Source organism: Castor canadensis, chromosome 12 (assembly GCF_047511655.1).
Source record: "Castor canadensis chromosome 12, mCasCan1.hap1v2, whole genome shotgun sequence".
Taxonomy (NCBI): Eukaryota; Metazoa; Chordata; class Mammalia; order Rodentia; family Castoridae; genus Castor; species Castor canadensis.
The window spans coordinates 31,680,779-31,704,427 of NC_133397.1; the positions used below are offsets into that span (position 1 = coordinate 31,680,779).

General features: G+C 40.8%; 1 protein-coding gene across 1 annotated transcript in view; it reads right to left on the reverse strand.

Annotated features, from left to right (window-relative positions):
• Sult6b1 (sulfotransferase family 6B member 1) overlaps nucleotides 1-23,649 on the reverse strand; it is a 28,186-nt gene extending 4,537 nt beyond the window's left edge. The window contains exons 1-6 of the mRNA XM_020167131.2: nucleotides 23,454-23,649; nucleotides 21,929-22,041; nucleotides 17,416-17,505; nucleotides 14,176-14,302; nucleotides 9,373-9,467; nucleotides 6,908-7,064 (exon numbers count right to left, since the gene is read on the reverse strand). Coding sequence (XP_020022720.1) covers nucleotides 6,908-7,064; nucleotides 9,373-9,467; nucleotides 14,176-14,302; nucleotides 17,416-17,505; nucleotides 21,929-22,041; nucleotides 23,454-23,649 — 778 coding nt within the window. The remainder of the gene's footprint in view (nucleotides 1-6,907; nucleotides 7,065-9,372; nucleotides 9,468-14,175; nucleotides 14,303-17,415; nucleotides 17,506-21,928; nucleotides 22,042-23,453) is intronic.

The following is a 23,649-nucleotide window of genomic DNA, read 5'->3' on the forward strand; positions in this document are numbered from 1 at the left end:
GCTGGGAAGGGACTTCCTAACAAAGCTTGGAGTCCAAATCACCCTCACCCAGGGAGGGCCTACAAGCCTTATAGTGAGAGGACCAAATGCCCTCATCATGGCAGTGACCATGCCTACAAAAGATGAATGGAAACTCTACCACCAGAAAAAGGAGGACCTGGCGAAGCCCATCTGCCTGCTGGAGGAGTTTCCTGATGTCTGGGCTGAAAAAGGGCCCCCTGGCCTTGCTTGCAACCATGTACCATAATGGTAGATCTCAGACCTGGGGCTCTCCCTGTCAGACAGAGGCAATATCCAGTACCACAGGAAGCATGCCTAGGAATTCAGACCCACCTACAGCAGCTGGATGCAGGGATATTGATCAACTGCCAATTGCCATGGAATACCCCACTGTTGCCTAATAAAAAGGCAGGAGGAGATGATTACCAGCCTGCCTGGGACCTCCAGGCTGTCAACAATGCCATTATCCATTATCACACTGCACCCAGAAGTCCCTAATCCCTACACTCTCCTGAGCCTTCTACCACCACAAGCAAGCTGGTTCACCACCTGGACCTAAAGGATGCTTTCTTCTGCCTCTGCCTGGCCCCAGTTAGCCAGCCTCTGTTTGCCTTTGAATGGGAAGACCCCCATACTGGAAGAAAAACACAAATGATCTGGATGATCATGAATCTGCCTCAAGGATTCAAAGACTCACCCACCTTGTCCGGGGAAGCCCTAGCAGTGGATTTGTCAACTTTCCCAAAAGAAAATCCAAGCTGTACTTTACTTCAATATGTGGATGATCTGCTCCTGGAAAGCCACGAATGGTAGAAATACTGGGAGAGGACAAAGGCATTGCTAGCCCAACTCTCCGAGGCAGGCTACAAAGTTTCCTGGAAAAAGGCTCAAGTTTGCCAGCAAAAGGTCCGATACCTCAGATTCATCATCTCAGAGGGATGATGCACCCTAGGTCCAGAGAGGAAACAAGTTATCTGCTCCATCCATCAGTCGAAGACCAAAAGGGAGGTCCAAGAATTCTTGGGGGCAGCAGGATTCTGTTGCATCTGGATACCCAGATATTCAAGCCTGTCCAAACCACTTTATGAGGCCACAGCAGGCTCTGGAAAGGACCCTCTAAACTGGGGACCAGACCATGAAAAGGTTTTCCAGGAAATAAAGAGACTGTTAACCAGTGTCCCTGTGCTAGAGCTGCCAGATGAACACAACCATTCAATCTCTTCATCTGCAAGAAAAATCACACAGCTCTGGGGGGTCCTCACCCAAATGGTGGGTCCATGGCAGTGGCCAGTAGCTTACCTATTGAAATGCTTAGAAACAGTGGCCTCAGGGTGGCCTCCATGTCTCCAAGTCCTGGCTGCTACAGTAACTCTAATCAGGAAGGCTGACAAACTCACCCTGGGACAGGACATTAATGTTAAGGTCCCTCATGAGGTCATGGCTCTAATGAATGGGCAGGATCATAAATGGCTGGCCAGTTCTAGAATGGCCAATTACCAAGGACTACTATGTGAAAATCCTTGAGTCAGACTTGAAACTGTATGAACTTTAAATCCTGCCACCTTCCTGCCAACAGAGGAAGGGCTCCCAGATCATGATTGCATAGAGGTGATGGACCAAGTGTACTGTAGCAGACCAGACCTAATGGATGCCCCTCTCTTAGATCCAGAGCTCAAACTCTTCACGGATGGAAGCAGCTTTGTCTAGGGCAGATGGCCAAAGGCCAGGTTTGCAGTCACACTGCTAATGACATCATACAGGCTACCACAATGATGGTCTGCACAATGAGCTGAACTTTGGGCATTGGTTCAGACATTACAATATGCAAAGGGAAAGCAGGTGAACATATACACAGGTTGTAAGTTTGCCTTTGCCACCCTCCAACTGCATGAAGCAATATACAAGGAAAGAGGACTGATGGCAGTCTGGGAACCATCTCAAGTGGCTGTCATGTACTACAGAGGCCACCAAAGGGGCACGGACAATGTCAGTAGAGATAACCGCTTGTCTGACCAGGGAGCAAGAAGGGTAGCAGAAGAGCTAAGCTCCCCTGAAGCTGAAGCAAACTGCCAAACCTCTGTTGACTCTGGAGCTGCCTCCCATCCCGAATTACACCAAGTACCTCCTTGTACTTCCAAGGAGGAAGAACAATGGGCAAAAGATGAAAAAGGAATAAAAGAAAAGGGAGGCTGGTGGAAGTTGCCTGACCAGAGACTCTTTGTCCCCAGTGCTGTAGCAGCCCCTCTGGTAAAACAACATGAGCTAATGCGCTTGGGGAAAATGGCCCTGGAAAAACTATTGAACAGATACTATTTCATCCCCAAGCTGCTCACCCTATGCGCCCAAGTAAGTACTAGATCTGCATTACATGGGCACAAAAACAATGCAAGTCAAGGGCCTCAGCCAAGCCCCGGGATACAAATAACAAGCACCATGCCTTTTGAGGACTTGGGAGTGGACTTCACAGAGGTCAAGCCCTGTCAAGGATACCGGTACCTCTTGGTTCTTGTCTGCACTTACTCAGGGTGGGTTGAGGCTTCCCCTGCTCAACCTTGCCCAGAGAAAGCACAAGAGGTAGTAAAGGCCCTTTAAAGAGAAATTATCCCTAGATATGGACTCCCCCTTTCTATCAGATCAGACAATGGACCAGCCTCTCTGGTGGAAATAATCCAGGGCCTGGCTAAAATTTTAAAATAAAATGGAAGCTCCACACAGCATACAGACCTCAGAGTTCAGGGAAAGTAGAGCGCATGAACTGAACCCTTAAAATTACCCTAGCCAAACTCTGCCAAGAAACACAATGTCCCTGGATAGACATGCTACCATTGGCCTTGCTCAGGGCATGCTGTACCCCTAGACCCTCCAACTACTCACCCTTTGAGATTCTCTATGGCAGACCCCCTCCCTTCATAAACAGGCTCAGAGGGGACCTCAGGCAAATTGGAAATCTAGACATGTCCCGACATCTCCAGGCCCTAGGAAAAATCCTATGCCACATTTCCCAGAAAGTCTTAGAAAGGACCCCAATTCCCATGGGTAACTGGGCCCATCCCCACCAACCCAGGGATATGGTATGGGTAAAAGATTGGAAAAAGAAACCACTCCAACTCAGTTGGATGGGTCCCCATCTAGTAATGTTAGCAACTCCCACAGCTGTTAAAGTTGCAGGTACCACTCCCTGGATTCACCACTCCTGGATAAAGAAGGCAGCAGCCCCCACAGAGCCCAATGATTGGCAGGCTGTCTGTGATCCAACTAATACCCTCAAATTAAGGTTCCAGAGGATGTCACAACAGCACGCCATCACCCAAGAGAGCTCCAGCCCTGCTCCAGCCACCTCCTGGAAGCTGGTTCGTCAACGCATGGCAGAAGCCTGAGGATTCGCCCTCCAGGACATACATGTATCCCCTTTTCTGCCACCCATACCTTACCCTGCTGATTAGCATTGTTGCAATAGTGTTCACACTAGGACTGGCCATCACTGCTCCCAGGATTGGAATGTAGGCCAGAAATTACTGCTGGTCTTCTATTATCTCCTCATAGTAGGAAGTCTTACTGATGTTCGGTGCTATCTGTAGCCCAGACCCCAGTCTCAGGCATGAGGTCTCTGATGTGTTTTTGCCTCCTGACTCTATTACATTTTAAGGTTGTCCTAGCTAGAGGCTGGGATGACTGCTCAGCTTGTGTAAAACCTCTCTCCTTCCAGGGAAACCTACGATATGCCTTCACCTATTACCAATACCTGTCACCTGCATGCAGCACATCAATTTCTGAATGTACCAGAGGAGGGACAATTTACTATAAGGGAAAACTGACAGGCCTGACAGGGTTCTGCAAGAACAAAGGCACTATAGGGCAGACGGTTTGCTGGAAGAAAAATGGGGACCCCTTAAAGGCATGGAATGACAAAATGACAGGGGGAAGAAATAAGCCTCATTATGTCTGGGCACCCTACCTTTCACCCCATCCTCATATCAATTTACTAAGGGAAAAGCCACAGATTTATAGAGGCCATCCAGAAGTGATTACCTACTGGCTACAAGCCTTTAAAAGACATTGATCTGCCACCACAATGACCCTCTTAAGGCTTCCTTCTGGGACAGGCTGGAATTCCAACTGTACAACCTGTTAGATGCAACTCACTGCCTCCTTAACCTTATGAACCCACCATTGGTGGGTGATTGTTGGCTCTGCCTGACTTCAGGTCCCCTCCATTATGTAACAACCCTGGTGAGTCTCTTTAACCAGAGTGTGCATGGAGCTATTCCCAACTCCACAACCACAAAACCCAAAGTAAAAAATATACAGCTATCTCAGAGGGCCCCTAACTGCATCTACAATTCAAGAGGATACTATCCAGTGGGGGAACTGGCTGCTAGCCAATGTGCCCAAATCCAAAACTGTACAGCCACTACCATTAGCTGTACAGTTGACAGACCATTGTGCAGCAGCCCAGGAGCCTTCTTTGTACGTGGGCCCCTTGCTTCTCAGTGCCTGCCAGCTAACTGGAAGGGCATTTGCACATTAGCACTCCTCACTCCCCAGATAAACATAGTGCCTAACAATCAAACCCTCTCTATACCTTTGATGGCCCACACATGATCAAAGAGAGCTATCCAAGTCATACCTTTATTAACTGGATTAGGGATAACAGTGAGAATAGGAACAGGCATAGGAGGAATTGCCTTGTCAGCCTCCTACTATAATCAATTATCTGCAGAACTAACAAATGACATAGAATGAGTGGCTAGGTCCATAGTGACCATGCAGGACCAGCTGGACTCCCTAGCATGAGTGGTCCTCCAAAATCGGAGAGGGTTAAACTTACTCACTGTCCAGAAAGGGGGGCTCTGCTTTTTCCTAAATGAAGAATGTTGTTTTTATGTGAATCAGTAAGGAATAGTCAGAGATATGGCTCAGCAATTGCAGGACCAGGTCACACATAAGAGGCAGGAATTAGTGAATTCCTGGAACAGAAGGATCAGCATCTCAAATTGGGCCTCATGGCTACTCCCCTTGTCTGGTCCTCTTTTCATGCTCCTACTGGCACTGGTATTCAGCCCTTGCATTCTTCATGCCAACTCACTTCATTAGGTTGCGAATGGAGGCAATAAAGTTGCAGCTCTTGGTAACCCAACATAGTTCTTTAGGACAGGAGGAACCTTATGGAATCAATGAAATTTAGGGTCAATGCTTGTCCACAAGTAGCAAAAGCATCGAAAGGGGCAAATGAACAAGATTGTCTCATGCACAGCCGCAGGACATGAGAAACTGCTGGTTAGGTCATGACAAATGGTACCATGTAGAGATAATTGACCATTACTGCCTTCCTTTTTCTCCTTCTGTAAATAAACTTTCCAAAGCAGACTCCCCTGCTGCTCTTATCTAAACAACCCCAGGTCTCTAGCCCAGCACTGGCTCACCTATTAACTCTAACACATTCCTTATAACCTGATGCCCTGCACTGTGAATTCTTTGTTTGGGTCCTAGAATTTTGAGTGTGAGCTCATCTGGGACTGCCACTTCTCTGAGTGTTACTTGGTTTCTCATCTGACAATATTTTCCACAACAATGTTACCTGTTGTCATCCTTCCTGTCTTTTGTACTACCTTTAAATCTTGTTATGACATACTTCATTATATACATAATAAAAAATGAAAGTGGCAACTCCTAAGCTAAAGGAGAATTTATATCATAAATTTCTATAAGCATTTACACTTCTTTAATGAAATTAAGAATAATCACCTGTGTCAGAGACACCTAGGTGCCTATCCAATACCCATTTTTTGCCTATACATTAATGAAATCCTGATTTTAACTGGGTTATAGTGGGCCCAGCTTGAAAAAAAATCACATTTCCAACCACCATAGCAGGGAGAGAGCTGATCAACAAAATGTCAGAAGTCACTGACTGTGGCTTCCAGGAGAGACCTGTAAAGGGCTCACTCAGAGCATACACAGGGTTCTTTCTCTTGCCATTCCCTTTCTCCTGTTTGGAATTTGAACACAATGGTGGCAATCAGTTGCTGTCTTGTCATCACAAAGTGACAAGCAGAAAGCTAGAGAGAACTTAGTACAGTAGAAGATAGGAGCTCCCAGTTACAGCTCTGGACTGCCTACATCCAGACTTCTTACTGAGGGAGAGAAAAAGAAAACTGTCTCATTCAAGACAAAGCTATCTTGGCTGCCTGTTATGCACAAGGTCATTCCCTATGTCACCTGTGTAACAGAGGCTTAAAAGCTGCTTTTGCTGAAAGGCAACTGACCCCTTTACTTGGGCCCAGGAATTAACTAAAGGCAGGAAACAGATGATTGTGATACTTCTTTTCCACAGAAATGGAAGCAATAAATCGACAGTGGGGAAAATGTAACAAAGACCACAAAATTTAAAAAAAAAAAAAACTTTTTGTATAGCCAGCTTGCCTGCTGGCCATTTTACTCTGTTGATTAAACAAACTCTCTTTCCCTCTTTGTCTAATTGCTGGAGAGTCCAGTTAATGAAGAGTAACTCCCTTTGCTCTCCAATTAGGCCAAGCAGCTCTCTCTCCACCCCTTATCTCTCTCTGACTACCAGAGCAGTAAACCTGCCAGCCAAGACGTTCAACTTCTGAGAAGTGGCACCAGATACCTGGAGAATGAAGGCCAGCAGCCATGGGGAACGTGCATCCGGTCATTCAGCCACGCTGAGCTCTTGAGCTCCCCTTATAAGGCAGCCATTGTCTCTCGGAAGTGGGACAGCAGTGCTTTGACAGATTTACTTCCCCCATCTTCTTCGTCTGACAAATAATTAACCTTATTTCCTGTCCTCAAAACTCTGCTCACGTTATTTGTAAATGTGATTTGGCACTGAGGCCAGGGGACCCATTTTCTGGTAACAATGGTATCCCAAAATCCAAAGCAAGCCTACCTTTGCGGAACAGGAAGGGGCCGACTGTGCCATGAGTTTCTTGGGACTTTTCTTGCATTGTCTGGAAGGTGCTCTGGGCTGAGATTGTTTGAATCTTCTCCCCAGTTAGAGAGAATCCAAAGAAGTCAGCAATTTGTTGTACTCCAGCACCCAGATCCTGAAAACAAATACTTTAAAGGATAAGCATCTTTCCATGGGACTTACACTAGAGCAAAGACTTTCTCTTAGACTTACCTTGATACTTTGATATTAGTATGTGATATACCACTATAAGATATTATGTATTGAGTGTACTTTGTAGCGTCAATTTATGACTTTTACGAACTAGGTAATACTATTTAGGGCATAAATAATGATAGTAGCATTAATTTGTAGGTTAGAGTTTTATCATTGTGTTAAAAAGCACCATCCCAGATCAGTTAGGGAAATTAACGTATTTGCATGTGCTCACTCAAATTCTCTTTTCTTCAGAATCCTATTTATAGCTAATGTTTAATTCCACCAAGAACGTCTAATTTTTAGAATCACAAAAACATACAGGAATTTTGAAATTTACCTTGTCTAAATACCTTTGTAAATCATGAACCATCCAACACTGTGCCCATGGAGATTCATAAAGGAAAATGATGAGTGGGGTGAACTCAACTATGATATATTGTAAGAACTTTTTAAAATGTCACAATGTTGCCCCAATACAACAATAATATCATTCAAAAAGGAGAAAAAGTCTTCTAGAACAGCTTCTTAAACTGTATTCTACAAAACACTAATTAGCCTTAAAATAGTTACAGATGTTTCATGGTAAAAAAGGAGCAGGAAGAGTTGCAGTCAAATAAGTTTAGAATCCTTCAGATTAAACAATAGTAGAGATACTGTCTTTTTATGTAGAGTAGCTCAAGTTGGTCTCAAACTCACTATCCTCCTGCTTCAGCCTCTGAAGTTCTGGAATTACAGGTGTGCACTACAATGTCCAGCTTAAAATTTCTTTTTTATACAGCACCTATCAGTCTTTAAATCCCAGTGCACCATGTGAACCATCAAAGGAGTTAGCTATATAATATAGTGCTTCCTAAATCTATTTATATAAGCCACATCCTCCCAGCCCTCAAGAAATAATTATTAGCATCTGGGACAACTCTGATATTCAAAAATACCCTAAACTAGAAGAAAAGACTAATGTAGAATGTTCCTTCATGCTTCCTATGAACAGAAAGCATGGATGAAATTGTACTTGCCTTTGATAAGAATGTCACAGGAAGCTGGCGGTAACTCAGATTAGGGAGCATTTGACACACTTTGAGACAGAAGTCTCATTAACACACTTTCTTCAGTGGGGATTCAGGACTCTGGTGTCCCTCCCACCTCACTAGCCACTCCTCAGTCTCATTTGCTGATTTCTCCTCTTTTCCCCCAAATTCTTTATATTGCAGATTTCCAGGACCCAGTCCTTGGTCATCATCTTTTCTCTATATATATACCTAGGTAGTAATCTCGTGACTTTAAATACATGTAGGTGTCAATGAGTCCCAAATTTTATCTATAGCCCATAACTCTCTCTCTCTCTCTCTCTGTCTTCCTATTCATGACATTTATATGCAACTGCCTGCTTGACCTTTTCATATCTTAATGTAAAAAACCCCTGATTTCCCCCACAGTCCTGCTTCCCCTAATGACTTCTCTTTCTCACTCCCCTCCTCACAGGCACCTGCCTCAGGGCCTCTGCTTCAGTTGGTTTCCTCTGCCTAGAAAGCTTGTCCCCCAGCTACTTACTTGCTTTTCTCCCTCGCCCCCTTCATGTGTTTGCTCAAATCACATCCCTGTGGTGGGTAGTCCCCTGACCACCTTATTTTATAGAGGGATTTATTCAGCACTCTGATCTGCCATGCACTGGCATTTCCAATTTTTAACCAGCTATTTCTTGTTTCTCACATACTACAATACATCTAAATTTTTATTGCATTTGTTATTCATCTTTCTGTCTCCCTGACTTCTTCAGCTAGAACCTAAACTTCCCCAGGGTAGTGAACTTCATCTGTCAGATCACTGATGTATCACCTGAACCTAAGACAGTGCTGAGCAATCATTCACTCCATGTTTGTTAAGCAAATTAACAATTTTTAAAAGAACATTACTTGGAAAAATCAATACACAACCAAATGCATGTTCAATTAAATCAACTGAGACTTACCTATTGGTTTTCCATTATTAATTTGGACTATCCATCAGAAAGGGAAAACAAAGTAGTTACTACTAAGTTGTCAGGCATTATTTTATTTCTATTAAGTAAACAAGCTAAGCATTTGTGATTGGTTGGTTTTTTCTATTACTGTTTTGCATATCTGGCATTTTTAAAACTGAAGACCATTTGTTTATACAAGAAGACATTGTTAAGTTTACACATGATATAGTTTATAATAAATCTTAATTTTGATATTAATAATTATTAATAGTAATTATAGTCTCACCTCTTTCAGGTCTTCATATAATATGAACTTAACATTTTCATCATCAAGGTGCTTGTTCCAACTAATTGCAAAATCAAAATAGCTTCCCCAAGAAACTAAAAACATGGAGGAAAGAACTTATGTAAGTTGTTTTACATGGCTGAGGTAAAAATGGTAGTTATCTTATGCTGTGAAATATAAAGCATACACATGTGTATATGGTCAAACAAGATCTGCTTATAAATTACTACAAATCCTTGCTCTCAAAGAGGTGGTATAAACTGATCCTGTTGTCCATTTTTATTCATTTTCTTATCTTTTTGAACTTCTCCCATAAAAAACACAACTGAGAAATTTGTGAAAATGATTTAATAAAAACTAGCAGACATTCCTTAAAGTGGCAGAATTAATTCAGAAAGAATTAATGTGGCAGAAAGAATGATGAGAAAGACATAATCTAGAATAGTATTGTTCAACAGAAATGTAAACTATATATGTGATTTAAAAAAGAAACAGGTAAAATTAATTTTAATGTTTTAATATTTCCCAAAATATCATTATTCTAACATGTAATCAACAAAAAAAATTAACAATACAAGACACATTATTTTTTATATTCTGAGTCTTCAAAATTGGTGGGTATTTTACATATATATATAGACTCTCAAGTTGGATGCTAAACTTTTGTTGGAACTACTTGGTGTGTATTTAGATTTTATGAAACTTATAGTTAAAAGAGCATATTCACACACCAAACTTATTAAGAACTTAATTAAAAGCTTTCCAATAACTGAATTTAGTATCCACTTTTACTTTAAATTTCAATTAATTAAAATTAAATAAAACTAAAAATTCACCTTGTCAATTACTCCAGCCACATTTCAAGATTGCAGTTGCCACATATGTCTGGTGGCTGCCACACATGTCTGGTGGCTGCCACACCAGATGGTGCAACTCTTGACTTTAGTCACAGCAGCTGTGTGCGTGCTGTGTGACTTTAAGCTACAACTTAAACCTCCATCCCTTAGCTTTCTCATGTGTGAAACGGGGTCGTTATGAGGCTTACATGAATTAGCACACATCAAATGCCTAAAACAGTTCCTGTTTCATAGTACCACTCAATAAATGGTAGCCATTATTATTATTATTAATGACAGAATTGATTATTATCATTGCCATAAAGCCCTTGCATTGATGCAGGCAGTTTGTCATGGCCTCCCCAGGAATACTCAATATGTCCACTTCTTCACTGCTAACCAAACCCTGATTATTTGAATCGAGGCCAATCCTGAGAATGTATGCCCTGCTTTGCTGCCTCCCTGAGCCCTGTGATTGTCCACATGACAGGTTCTGGCCAGTGAAACACCAGTAGGATTTGCTGGGAGGTTTCTGACAAAAGTACTGTGTCTTGAGCTAAGACAAAACTATTGCTATCTGCTTCTTCAAGAGTTGGAGGAGCTCCTTAGAAGGACAGTAGCTAATATGAGAATATATTGCAAAAAAGTATGAGAGTGGTCAAGGGAATACCAGAGGTGGTACCCACATTTCCCTGGGCTGCTGAAGCAGTCGTCTGCCTTCTGACTCCTAAGAGAAGAAAACAAAAATCAACCTGACCAGGCCACTAGAGCCAGGTTTTCTGTTCTTTCAAACAAATTCTTAATTGAAGCACATATTTTTTTATTCTTTCATCAGAGCAATTAAAGATTAAAGCACTACTAACAACAAGTACACCAAGTATAAAACAACTCAATGTCATAGGTACAATTCTTATTCCCACTCTGATGATGCAGAAATAGAAAACCAGAGAAGCTAAGTGTGTGTGGCTAAGGCCACACCATTAGTAAGTCATGGCATTGTCATCATTCAAAGTCAGTCTGACTTTGAGAGTTGGTGCTGTCAAAGAAAGTTCATGCTGTCTCACCTCCAGAGGATGTATGCATACCTTCACTTTCTGGTTAAGAAAAACAAAATTCAGAGAGATCAAATTGGTGGTGGAAGGCACATAGGTAGCAGGTGATTTTAACCTGGGTTGAAGTTTTAGCTCTGCTACTCAAGGGCTCTACGACCTTTCCTCTCCTCTATTTACTTCTTAATGAAATAGGGATGATAATAATATTATCCTCATAGGTTCTTATGAGAATTTAAATTAAATTTGTCACAGTGCATAACATGAATAACTGCTCAATAAGTGGGAGTTATTGTATCTTATTTAATATCAATGATTAATATGTAATAATAAATGATAAAGCCCAAACAAGGTCTTCTCATTCCAGATCCTTTATATTTTCTGGTACAGTCAGCTGCCTCTATATAGAATTTAAGAAATTCAATCCAAGTTATCACTGCCACGTCTTATTATTGCCAATCAAGTACTTAGGCTGAAACAATAGACAGGGTGACAAAGATTTCCTAAAATAGATTGTCCCACTGATAGTGAATTTCTCATCATCAATTGTTACCTTGTGTTATTAATGGAGTGATGTTTCAGGTTTGCCTTACCTGTCTCTATACAATCTTAGCAAACTAGAACATTCTTAGTGGTGCTTTGTAAGCATCTTCTATGGGCTTTTCTTTCTGCTATGCCCCAATCTCAATATTTAATCTTCTCTTGTGAGCCAGTATTATACCCAGTGTCCACGCATGTGGAATGTTGTGGAATTTGTTGTGCTGATCACCTTTTAAAAGGGCCTTTCCAGGCTGGGTGCTGGTGGCTCACACCTGTTATCATAGCCACTCAGAAGGCAGAGATCAGGAGGATCACGGTTCAAAGACAGCCCATGTGAATAGTTCTCAAGACTATCTCAAAAATACCCAACACAAAACAAGGGCTAGCAAACTGGCTCAAGCAATAGAGTGTCTGCCTAGCAAGCGTGAGGCATTGAATTCAAAGCCCAGTACTGCCAGAAACAAAAAAAGTGGGGGGAGGCTTTCCAAATTGTGGTGTACAGACAGTGGAATATTATAGAATATTATTCAGCTTTCAAGTGAGATACTGTTATTTGCAACAATGTGAATGAAACTGGAGGACATTATGCTAATTGAAAGAAGCCAGAAACAGAAAAAAATACTGCATGATCTCACTTTTCAAAAAAAAATACAGACAGACAGACAGTAGAATGGCATTTTCCAAGAGGAAACAGGGAGGTGTAGGTCAAAGAGTACAAGACTTGCAGTGATATAGTTTTGCATTACTGAGTTATCAATAAGTCTAGAGATCTAATGATCATCTTGAACGCTCTGGTTACTAATATTTATTGTAGACTGAAAATGCTCGCTACATACACAAAAAGGGTAGCTATGTGACATCATGGATATGTGACATGATGGATATGTTGATTTGCTTAATTGTAAAAATCATTTCACTATGTGTATATTATTAAAACATCATGTTGTCCACATTAAATATAATAAATAAATAAATAAATATAATAGCAAAACAAAGTTTGTTAGAAAAATTGTCCTCTTAGAGTGACACCAGGCTCATCTGGTGTTAATTCTTCCTTCTACAACACTGGAAAGACTCAAAAAAAGCCTCTCATAAAACAAGGTATTCACTCTTGGGGATATACCCAAAAGAATGTGACACAGGTTACTCCAGAGGCACCTGCATACCCATGTTTATTGCTAAGTTATGGAAACAGCCAAGATGCCCCACTACTGATGAATGGATCAAGAAAATATGGTATCTATACACAATGGAATTTTATGCAGCCATGAAGAAGAACGAAATGTTATCATTCTCTGGTAAATGGATGGACTTGGAGAACATCATTCTGAGTGAGGTTAGCCTGGCCCAAAAGACCAAAAATCATATGTTCTCCCTCATATGTGGACATTAGATCAAGGGCAAACACAACAAGGGGATTGGACTTTGATCACATGATAAAGCGAGAGCACACAAGGAAGGTCTGAGGATAGGTAAGACACCTAAAAAACTAGATTGCATTTGTTGCCCTCAACGCAGAGAAACTACAGCAGATACTTTAAAGCAACTGAGGCCAATAGGAGAAGGGGACCAAGAACTAGAGAAAAGGTTAGTTCAAAAAGAATTAACCTAGAAGGTAACACACATGCACAGGAAATCAATGTGAGTCAACTCCCTGTATAGCTATCCTTATCTCAACTAGCAAAAACCCTTGGTCCTTCCTATTACTGTTTATACTCTCTCTACAACAAAATTAGAGATAAGGGCAAAATAGTTTCTGCCGGGTAGCGAGGGGTAAGGGGGGTAAGGGGAAGGATAAGGGAAGGGCTGGGGGAAGGGAGGAGAAATGACCCAAGCATTGTATACACATATGAATTTAAAAAATCCAATTAAAAAAACACACACAAAAAAACCCAAGGTATTTATTGATCTCTGACCACTATACTAATGGATGGAGAATCACTGCCACTTAGAAGCAGTGGGACCACGGGCACTTGATCATGCTGTTTTCCTTTTTGGCAAACAAACATCTTACATTGCTCAGGCCTCTCTCTCTTTTTGTTTTTTAAACTTTTTTTGTTTTTGTTTTTAATCAGCATGTAATAGAGTGACTTAAAGGAAACTAACTGGAAGTACTTTTGTACAAGAGTCTATGAAAGGTATCTTTGTCCCACATATGTTCTGTGGCCACTCAATACTCGCAGTCAACAACTGTAAAGGTTAATTTTTAAACCAGTAATGCCTTAACTGCTGGATGCCGAGAGCTATATGCAAAAAACCTTCATTTAAATGGAACTTTTAGCTTATTATTTCTTTCTACACCCTAAAACACATTTGAATTTTCATATTCACGTGATCATCTGTTGAAGTAAATAGAAGTCTTTTGCCAACAGCCATACCTTGTCCCTTCATGAACTGTCTGAAGAATTCATCCCATGAGGCGTAACTTGGAATATCTGGGACATTGTTGTGGAAATAGAAAAAAGATGCTGCTGTATCTTTAGGGTTTCGAAATAACACCAATATCTAGGGAACAAAAACGAAATTATTTATGTAGGTCTATGTTTGGGACTTTGGAAAAGTGAAAGGGAGAGCCATGGCATTGTGTCCACTTGCATATTACATAACTGTGTTACTCTAGAAGAAAGAGTGACAGTAAGAAAATTACTCCTGGGGAAGTCTGGGGAAAGGGGAGGAAGACAAGAAAAGAAGATGGATGTAAGAGAGGGTTTTAGCTAATAATGAAGTTAGGCAACAAAAATGTACATGTAGAAAATACAAAAAAGAAAATCAGCAAGTTCTTTATAACAGGCACAAGAGAACAATCTGAAAGGTGAAACTTCTAGATAAAATGCAAAATAATGTTAAAGGGTCACAAAAATGAGGTTTGGAGGAGGTGTGAGCTCGTGGCTGATGCAGGTGAAACAGAGCTTCGGATTTGCGTGTCGTATCTGTCTTCTCCTCCCACCAAAGCGATCCTTTGGGTGTAAAGTGTGAAATAAACATTGTAAAGAGTAGACTGAAACTGAAGGGAGCTGACAGACTGCAGCGGAGTGCATGGCTGTCCCCTGAGTTCAGGCTGTGGTCTGAGGCTATTTCCCTCTGAGGACACTTAGAGAGGACATTACTGAACGTGTTACTAAGCTCTGAGAATCCTGGGATAACACTGACCAAACCAGGCAACTACAAACAGGCAGAAGTCATTTCACTTTCAGAAAGGGGGAAGATAGGGATTCGCAAAGTTCAGATTTGTTGATCTTGACCTCCTTTGGGGAGAAGCTTCTCCAATTGATGAAATAGATTTGAGGCCACAGAAAGGAGGAACCAGCAGGGGGCAACATAGGTCCTCTAAGAAGGATTTTTGGGGCATGATTTCTAGTTGAGAAGATCAAGTTGCTTTTGATCTCTTCTACAAAGAATGGAAGAGTTAAGCAGGAAGCAGGAGCAATTTGGCATATAAAACTGGGCACTCAATGCAAAGGAGGCTAAATAATTAATAACTGCCTGGAGGTTTTTATCCTGGGGAGGACCACAGCTAACAAGTTAAGGAGTGAGTGATTCAGGTAAAGATAACGGAGCTATCCTTATCACATTAGTAGATGAGCTGAAACCAAAAGGGAATTGGGATCCCCAAACACCTGTGCATCTAAAGCGACAAAGTAATGCAAAAGGATGAAACTGAACAGATAAAAGTGGGCCGGAGCCTTGCCTTGCGCTCTGATTCACTTACTCACCCTCCCCCAAGTCCAAATAGAGCAGATTTTTATCACTTGAAAGTTTTATATCTGAGGCTTTCACTACCACTCATGAGCTGCTCTGACTCACAGCAGCTTATAATTTCAGAAAGACAGAGGTCTGAACTGCAAGGGCCAGTTGGCTGGAGCGTGTTCATAACCCCAGCATCCACTCTTAGCCTGAGACTCTTTTCTTGCCCTTGTAGTCTTGTGAAAGTGGTACCCTATTGGAAAGCCTGTGTGCTCCAAATCCAAATGCTTTATGAGTTACTTCAGCTGTTTCTTGTAGAGTCATCGAGAGAGAGAATCTAGATTTGTGATTATGTTAACTGCATTAACCAGGGGGAAGGTATATGTTAAAGGATTGATTATATGTTATTTCCAGATCTGTAGATTCTCAATATAAAGAACAGCTGTCTAGCAGCTGTACAAAGCTGGCTCAGGGGATCAAGGAGTTCTCTTATAATTGGAGATCTGAGTCTTGCTCCAGAAAGCCACTCAGTGGAATTCAAACACCTGGTGGGAGTTGCAGCAGACAATCTCTAAGGGGTTTCCAATTCTAAGCTCCTAGAATTCTTGCACCAGGGCCACAGGGCTACAAAGCCACTGCTTCCCTGATGTCCCCCTTCTTCCTCTTCCTTTCTTCTTTGTCCTTCCTACCTCTTGCCATTGACAGTTAACTGATTCCTCCTTTGCCTTTCTTTGCTTTTTTGTCACTATTCTCCTATTCTTCTTTGATGCTTTCAAAATTTAAATCTTTCTTTTTTTCAGTACTGGCTATTTGAACTCAGGGCCTTGTGCTTGCAAGGTGGGTCTACCACCTGAGCCATACTCCCATCCTTTTTGCTTTAGTTATTTCTTCAGATAGGGTCTTGCATTTTTCCCTGGGGATCAGCCTCAGACCGGGATCCTCTACCTATGCCTCTTCTGTAACTTAGATAACAAGTGAACACTACCATCTCCAGCTTGTTTGTTGAAATGCATTTTGCTAACTTTTTGCCTTTGTAGCTCGAACAATCCTCCTGATCTCTGCCTCCTGAGCAGCTGGGATTACAGGTATGTACTACCATTCCTGGCCATAAATCTTGACCTTTACTCACTCTAATCCTTTCCTTGTGAGACAAAGAAGCACCAAGAAATAAGGAATGAAACTGGAGAAGACCAGGGACAGAAAACAAAAAGGACTGAGTAAAAACTTAGCCATAATAGGAAATATATTAATTCTGACTAATGAAACAAGATTTTTAACCAAATGACAAGAGTAGTTAAAGCACCATGTAAGTTCTGTATGGATGACATGAAGTTTGTTGTTATATGTGAAATTCATAAATAAAATTGTTTCAGATCTCAGGCAAATAGTGCTTATCAAAAAGAACCAAAGGAAAATGCTAAGCTTAACTAGGCTATATTCTTGTTTGTTTTTGTTTGGTGATACTGGGGTTTGAATCATCTGAATTCTTTTGTTAAACACTCTAAATAGCCTAGTAGGATTCTTCAATGTATTAATTGCAAAACAGATTATAAGATACTGTATCTTCGCTTCTATGTATATGTTTTATAGCCTAGTTAAAATATTTTTCACTTGACTTGAGTACAACCACAGCAAATATACCTAGGCAGGTGCTCTCCCACTTGAGCCATACCCCTAGCCCAAGGCAAATATATCTAAAGACAGACACAACAAAATGTCACAGTTCACTTGCATCACAATTTTATGATGAAGCGCAAACTCACCACATACTTCAAAGAGCCAATAACTAGAGTTGGGGATGTAACTCAGTGGTGGAGCACTTGTCTAGCATGTGTGAGGCCCTGGGTTTGATCCCCAGCACAAGGGGGAAAAAAAGAGTCAATATCTACACATAAAATTTTGAAATTCTAGTGCCAGTAGGAAAAGACACTCACCTTGGCTTTGTTCTTAAAGATGGATGCAGGTAACTTGTCATAATGAAGGTGAGTTGTCAAAATCCTTGGAGATGGAAACTGTTTCATTCTCTTAAAAATATACACAAATAGAAGTGAAAAGTCACAGTGTGTGCATGTGTGTGGTGAGTCACCTCTAAAGTTAGTATCTAAATGGTACCTTCAAGCTATCACTACTTTGTTCTCCTCCTGCTTCCCCTCTAATTTTTCTGGATGAGTAATAAGAAATCATAAATAAATAAATCAGTGAAGATCATGAACTTCCTTGATGGATCCTGCTTCCCAAGATCTTCCCAACCTTTTTGCCACTTAAAAATGTTTTTTTACATGTCCTGACAATCATATCAGATCTACTTCATTCAGGACAGTTCATAATCTGCAATTCACTGTTCACAATTTGGAAATCTTCTACATTCAAGGTCTTAAACTGAAATATTCAAGTCTTCTCATAGTTCTTGCAAATTCTTTTTCAACATCTAGCTCTATTTTTGGTTTATCATCTAAATTTCCATGCAATGAAATATCCTAAGAGAATCTGAAAGTCCACAGTGTCACTTAAATGTCTTAGAAATGCCTTTAATGAAATTTTTGTCGGTATGAGGACTATAAGGTGACTGATTCTTTTCCTGCTGTCTATTTCTACTGATAACTTTTAAGATGAAGGTTTCTATTCAACCTGCCATGGTAAAAAGTTTTAACTTAAAATCTGCCCTGTAGAATCTGTCATGTGGAATACCAATTCTTCAATTGAGTGACATTTATAGAGGTCACTCAGTACTTGGTCTAGGTACAATATAACTATTCATTTCAAGTGATAAAATGATGAGTAGATGCCGATAGCCAATTGTTCTGTAAAAATTTAGTGAAAGCTCTAAAAGCGATGGGACAAAAAAATATAAAAAATAAAAATCAATTTAAATCAATTGTATGGGTCCAAAGTAGTAGTAGTGATTAGTAGTGACAATATCTGATTTCTACCAAACTGTACTTTTTAGTATTTGAAATACTTTTATGTTCACGAGTTCTTTCGGGTAGATATCAGAACCCTCATTTTAGAGATTAAGACCAGACTTTGAGGTTTTAAATGCTTTGTGCAAAATCTCACAGGTAGTAATTTTCAGATTAAGGTATAGAGAGCTGTTTATACTAAACTACATAACCAAAAAAATCACTCAACACCCCATGAGCAATAATAAAGTCACTAGAAGGTTTGAAACTCATCCAAGGAGAAAATGAAGTTAACTACCTCAAAACTGGGTACGAATAAAATGCTGTGTTCATGAACATGTATGGTATACCTAAACTGGAAGCAATGTGAAAGACTGACGACAGACACATCTTGTTTAAGGAAACTGTGCATTCTAGAAAAGTTTTCTAGAAATTGAATTACTATTAAGTGGAACTTATCTTCTCATTGATTTCCACTTAAAAATAAAAGGCATAAGCTGGGCCTGGTGGCTCACACCTGTAATCCTAGCTACTCAGGAGGCAGAGACCAGACAGATCACTCTTCAAAGCCAGCCCAGGGCAAATAGCAAGACCCCATTGCAAAAAATACCCAACACAAAAAAGGTTGGTGGAGTGGCTTAAGTGGTAGAGTGCCTGCCTGGCAAGTGTGAGGCCCTGAGTTCAAGCCCCAGTATTGCCAATGAATAAATAAATAAATAAACGTCACATTGAATAAAAAATATCTTGTTTCTAGACATTACGAAATTATAATTAAAATACAAAAAGTCTTTTAACATAGCTGAAGAAAAAACAAATAGTTGTGATAAATTGTGTATATCAAAACCCAAAATACTATACTATACTATACCAAGTTAAAACATTTTCCAGACATGTTTGGACCTAGAATCCTATGTCTCATTCACTTTGTTCAACATTTTGAAGTTAGTTTCGATGCTTCTAGAAGACTCCCTTGTCTTCAAAAATAATGTCTAGCTTTTTACTAAAACTGGAAATTCCTTTAACAGAAAGTACACGTATGTCATTCATAATTACAGCTGAGACTTAGAATGCAAGGATCTCGAATCAGGCAATCTTTGCTTTACATTCACACTAAAAGAGCTGCCTAAAAAGCGAGATCCCCAGCTGAGGAACAGGAGCACCATGTTTTCTATGAGGGGAAAGAGAGGTACTTAAGCTCAGAGTGAAGTATTGGCATGTTGAAAAACTCGGTCAGGAATAAAACCTCATCCCCATATCCATAAGCAACAGCACAGAATGTTCATACTTTATAAATGGCTTACATTACAAAGTTTTATTTGAGGTCACTTTTTCAAAAATTAAGACAGACTTTCCAGGAGAAATGATTCCATAAATAATACGAAAACTTACCAGTCAGCATCCCAAACCATATTTCAATCATAAGAGAAAACTGTTTATCTCAGTAACATGTAACAGGCAAATGCAATAAGGAAGGTCAAAGGGCAAGGTAAAGAATAAGATATAAGATGGAAAAGCTATTAAGAGAGAATTTGGAAAGATCACTTCTGGAGGTGTTGTTACACACTCTTGCTAGTAGAAACAAAAACCCGGAAAAGGAGAAGTCAATGGGGCTTGTCATCTGTTCCTCCATTTCTTACCTCAGGAAAAGCTTCTTAAAGCTCCCGTCCTCCCATCCTGACTGCAGGCCTGAGCCTGTGCTGACTGAGCCTCCATCGTGACTGCTTGAGCACAGATGACCCTCCCAGGTGTGGGACCCGAGGCCCTGATGTGACTACTCACCTGGCTGAGGCCTCCCGAGGTTCCCTGGCTGCCAGCCACGTCCAGGATTCAGCCCTTGGCGTCCCCCACCCCCCTTCTCCAAGTCCCTGAACATTTCCCTCATTCTCTGTAGGGTTTTTCTATTTCTTTTGCCCAGTCCATAGAAATGGGCTTTTGTCCCCCTAGGTTCCAAGCTTCAAATTTGTATTTGTCATCATGCTAACTATCTCAATCACTTTCCAGAAACAGCTCCCTGTGTCCCAATCCAGTGCCTTTCTTCATAGTAACAAAGCTGTCTACCTGTTGGGAGTCTTTCTGGGAGACACTTATGAAAGTTTTACTGAGGCTGTGGTTCCCCAAAATACAGCCTCCCCTCCTCTCTGTACTCTGAGGTGTCAAGGGTGGGTGTGACGCTTCCTCTCTCCTGTCCTCCTGTTCTTTCATGTCCTCCTGTTCCTGGGACGCAGCCTCCCTCTCACCTTTTTCTTATCTTCCCTGGGCAGGGAGCAGAACACCCAAGTCCCCCCTTCTACTGGGAAGGTGAGTGATAATTTGTGATAACTGAGTAATAACAGGTACGGTGACCAGTTAGCACCTTCAGCCCACATCAGCGACTCACTCGCTTAGCTACTTGGTCATTTCTCATCCCTCACACACACACATACACCAGAGTCACAATTGAGACAAGGAAACAAAAAACAATGTCTCTTGGAAAAGACGAGTGTCCTGCCCATGTCTGTGTCTTCAGAGAGTAAGACTTTTTGTTTTCATTTCATTTTCTGAAGTGTCTCATCTTACTTTTCTTTCTGCTTAAAAGGAATAATAATGAAGATGGCTGTACAGTGTAGGCGTTAGGAGTTCAAATTAGAAACCTGGGTTCAAAACTTGACTCTGGCATTTATTATCCCCTTGATCTTGGGCAAGTCTCTAACAGTTTCAACATTTGTGAAATGGTGATAAAAATGAGATAATACCTGCAAAGTACTGAGGACATGGTAAACACGTATCAATTACAGTAATTAGTAATATTATACTTCTAAACTCAACACTGAAGAATCTCCAAAATGGAAGACAGCCTTCCCATGATAACTTGCTCTAAGTTTACAAACAGATACTTAAGAACTGCGTTTGCTAAAATACACTGACTCCTCATTTGGGCACTACCCATGTAATATCCTCATGTGGACATTACCCTGTAAATAGTCGCAGGGTAACTAAAAGCAGAATATAAGCCTGACATCTCTATCTCCATTTGACCTGAACCATTATCTCCTGCAGTTACGTTGGAATCTAGGAAGAACAGGACTGATGGATAAACATCTGTGATGGGAGAAGAAGCTATCTCCTGCCAGACAACAATGACTTCTTATTGTAACAAGGCCTCATCTGACTAATCCTGAGATCATGAGCAACTGGACCACCTCTGACCAGTAGTCCATGCCTGTGACCCCCAGACCTAACCTGTAATCAACAGACCACACCTGTGACCTGGCCTGTTAAGTAGTTATGCATACCTTTCATCCCTGCCACCAGTTCTCTCTCTATTTAAACGTGAAGGCCATGTCTGTACCCTGAAGATGGGCTGAAGGGCTCACTTTGCCTGTCATGTCCCACCCCCCCAGGTACCTCCGTGCCCCGCCACAGTAAGTCTCTTTTCTCTGCCCTTTACCACTACTTGTCTCTTTATTTGGTATTTGGGGTGAGTGGCTGGACCTGACATGTGGAACCCCTGGACTTGGGCCTGTGGCCTAGAACTCTGGTGATAACTTTAAAGGCTATTTGTACTAACCTGATATTTTTCTGCATCTCCACATTCAAGAACTGGGAATTCTGAATATTCATATTTTTTCTTAGAAATAGCAAATATTAATTCACTGACAATATGGAGAATCCAATTTGAACCTATAAGTAAAAGCAGAAAATAAAAGCTCATTAAGAAGTCTTGATATGCCAGGTACTGGTAGCTCATACCTGTAATCCTAGGTGCTTAAGAGGCAGAGATCAAGAGGATGGAGGTTTGAAGCCAGCCTGGGCAAATAGTTCAAGAGACCCTATCTTGAAAAAACCCATCACAGAAAAGGGCTGGTGAAATGGTTCAAGGTGTAGGCCCTGAGTTCAAACCTTGGTACCACAAAAAAAAAAAAAAGAAGTTTTGATATAATTGATATATATTTTAACATATAAAAATTAAAATCTACAGCCATTCCGTGATGTGTACATTTAGTTCTTCTGTGTTTGAAATGACTAGTCTAAAATTCAAGTTCTTATTTCTCAGATATCTCTTTTATTGATTGAATGATTGTTTTTCATTTTCTTTTTTTTTACAACAGGGTCTTGCTATACAGTCCAGGCTGGACTTGAACTTGCAATCTTCCTGCCTCAGCCTCCTGAGTGCTGGGATTATAAGTGTGAACCACTATGCCTAGCTCAGGTGTCTCTTTTACTAAGTAAGAGACAAAGCTTCCTTTTTCAATCTAGAATATGTTTCTTAGCGAAAAAATGTTATGCTATAGAAATGGCTGTTTATTATGTATCATATATATTATCTTACCTTAAGGAGTATTTCCTATAGAAGTATATAAGTTTACTTTTATAAAAACCCAGAATAAAAGAAAGATCAATATTAAATGAAAATGGCTTTACTAACCAACAGCTGAAGGGGTTGAAAGTAGATGGATAGTACGTAGCCCAGGTACAGTGGTGCACCCCTGCAATCTCGGCACAAAGGCTGAGGCAGGACGACACAGGCTCCAGGCCAGATGGCTACATTGTGAAAACTCTTAAAATAAACAATACAAAACAAAGCAAAACAAACAAACAAAAAAACAGACAGCGTAAAATAGGATAATTTAGAGTCTTAATGTCATCTCCTCCATTGATGAAGGACCTTTGTAAAAATGATTTGAGAAACTGCAGGATTGACATTTGACGCTGAAAAATAATCTATTACATGGAAATCATCATAGGAATGATACAGAGTACATGCTTTTGTCTTTGGTCAAAAATGAAGATGAAAATCACTACTATTTCCCACCATCATGTTTCATCTTTCCAGTGTCACCATCTGCCTCCTTCCTATACCCACCATAGGCTTTCTACCCAGACCTTTTCCCTCAGACACTGAGATTCCTAATTTAACAGTTCTGGTTGTTGATTTTACAGTCTACACACTTAACCACCCGGGCCGCCCTCTCACTGATTTCCAGCTAGCTTCCTGCAGAGATGAGCCACCTTCATCCGACTTTTATCCTGCACCCTCCCCAACCTACTCACTATGAAAAGAGCAAAATCATAGGAAATGATTTGTTATTTACCACACTTTGGGTAAGATGCTAGCACGATGTCATCACTTCTGGCTTCAAAGGTGTCCAGTGCTTGGAAGGTTTCTGAGGTGCACATAGTAACTGGGTAAGGAACACCCTGATAGGTAAAAAATAAGTGAGAAAGTGCAGTTTCTTTAGATTTTTCTAAAGCATCATCAATGTACTCAATAAACTTGGACTTAGCCAT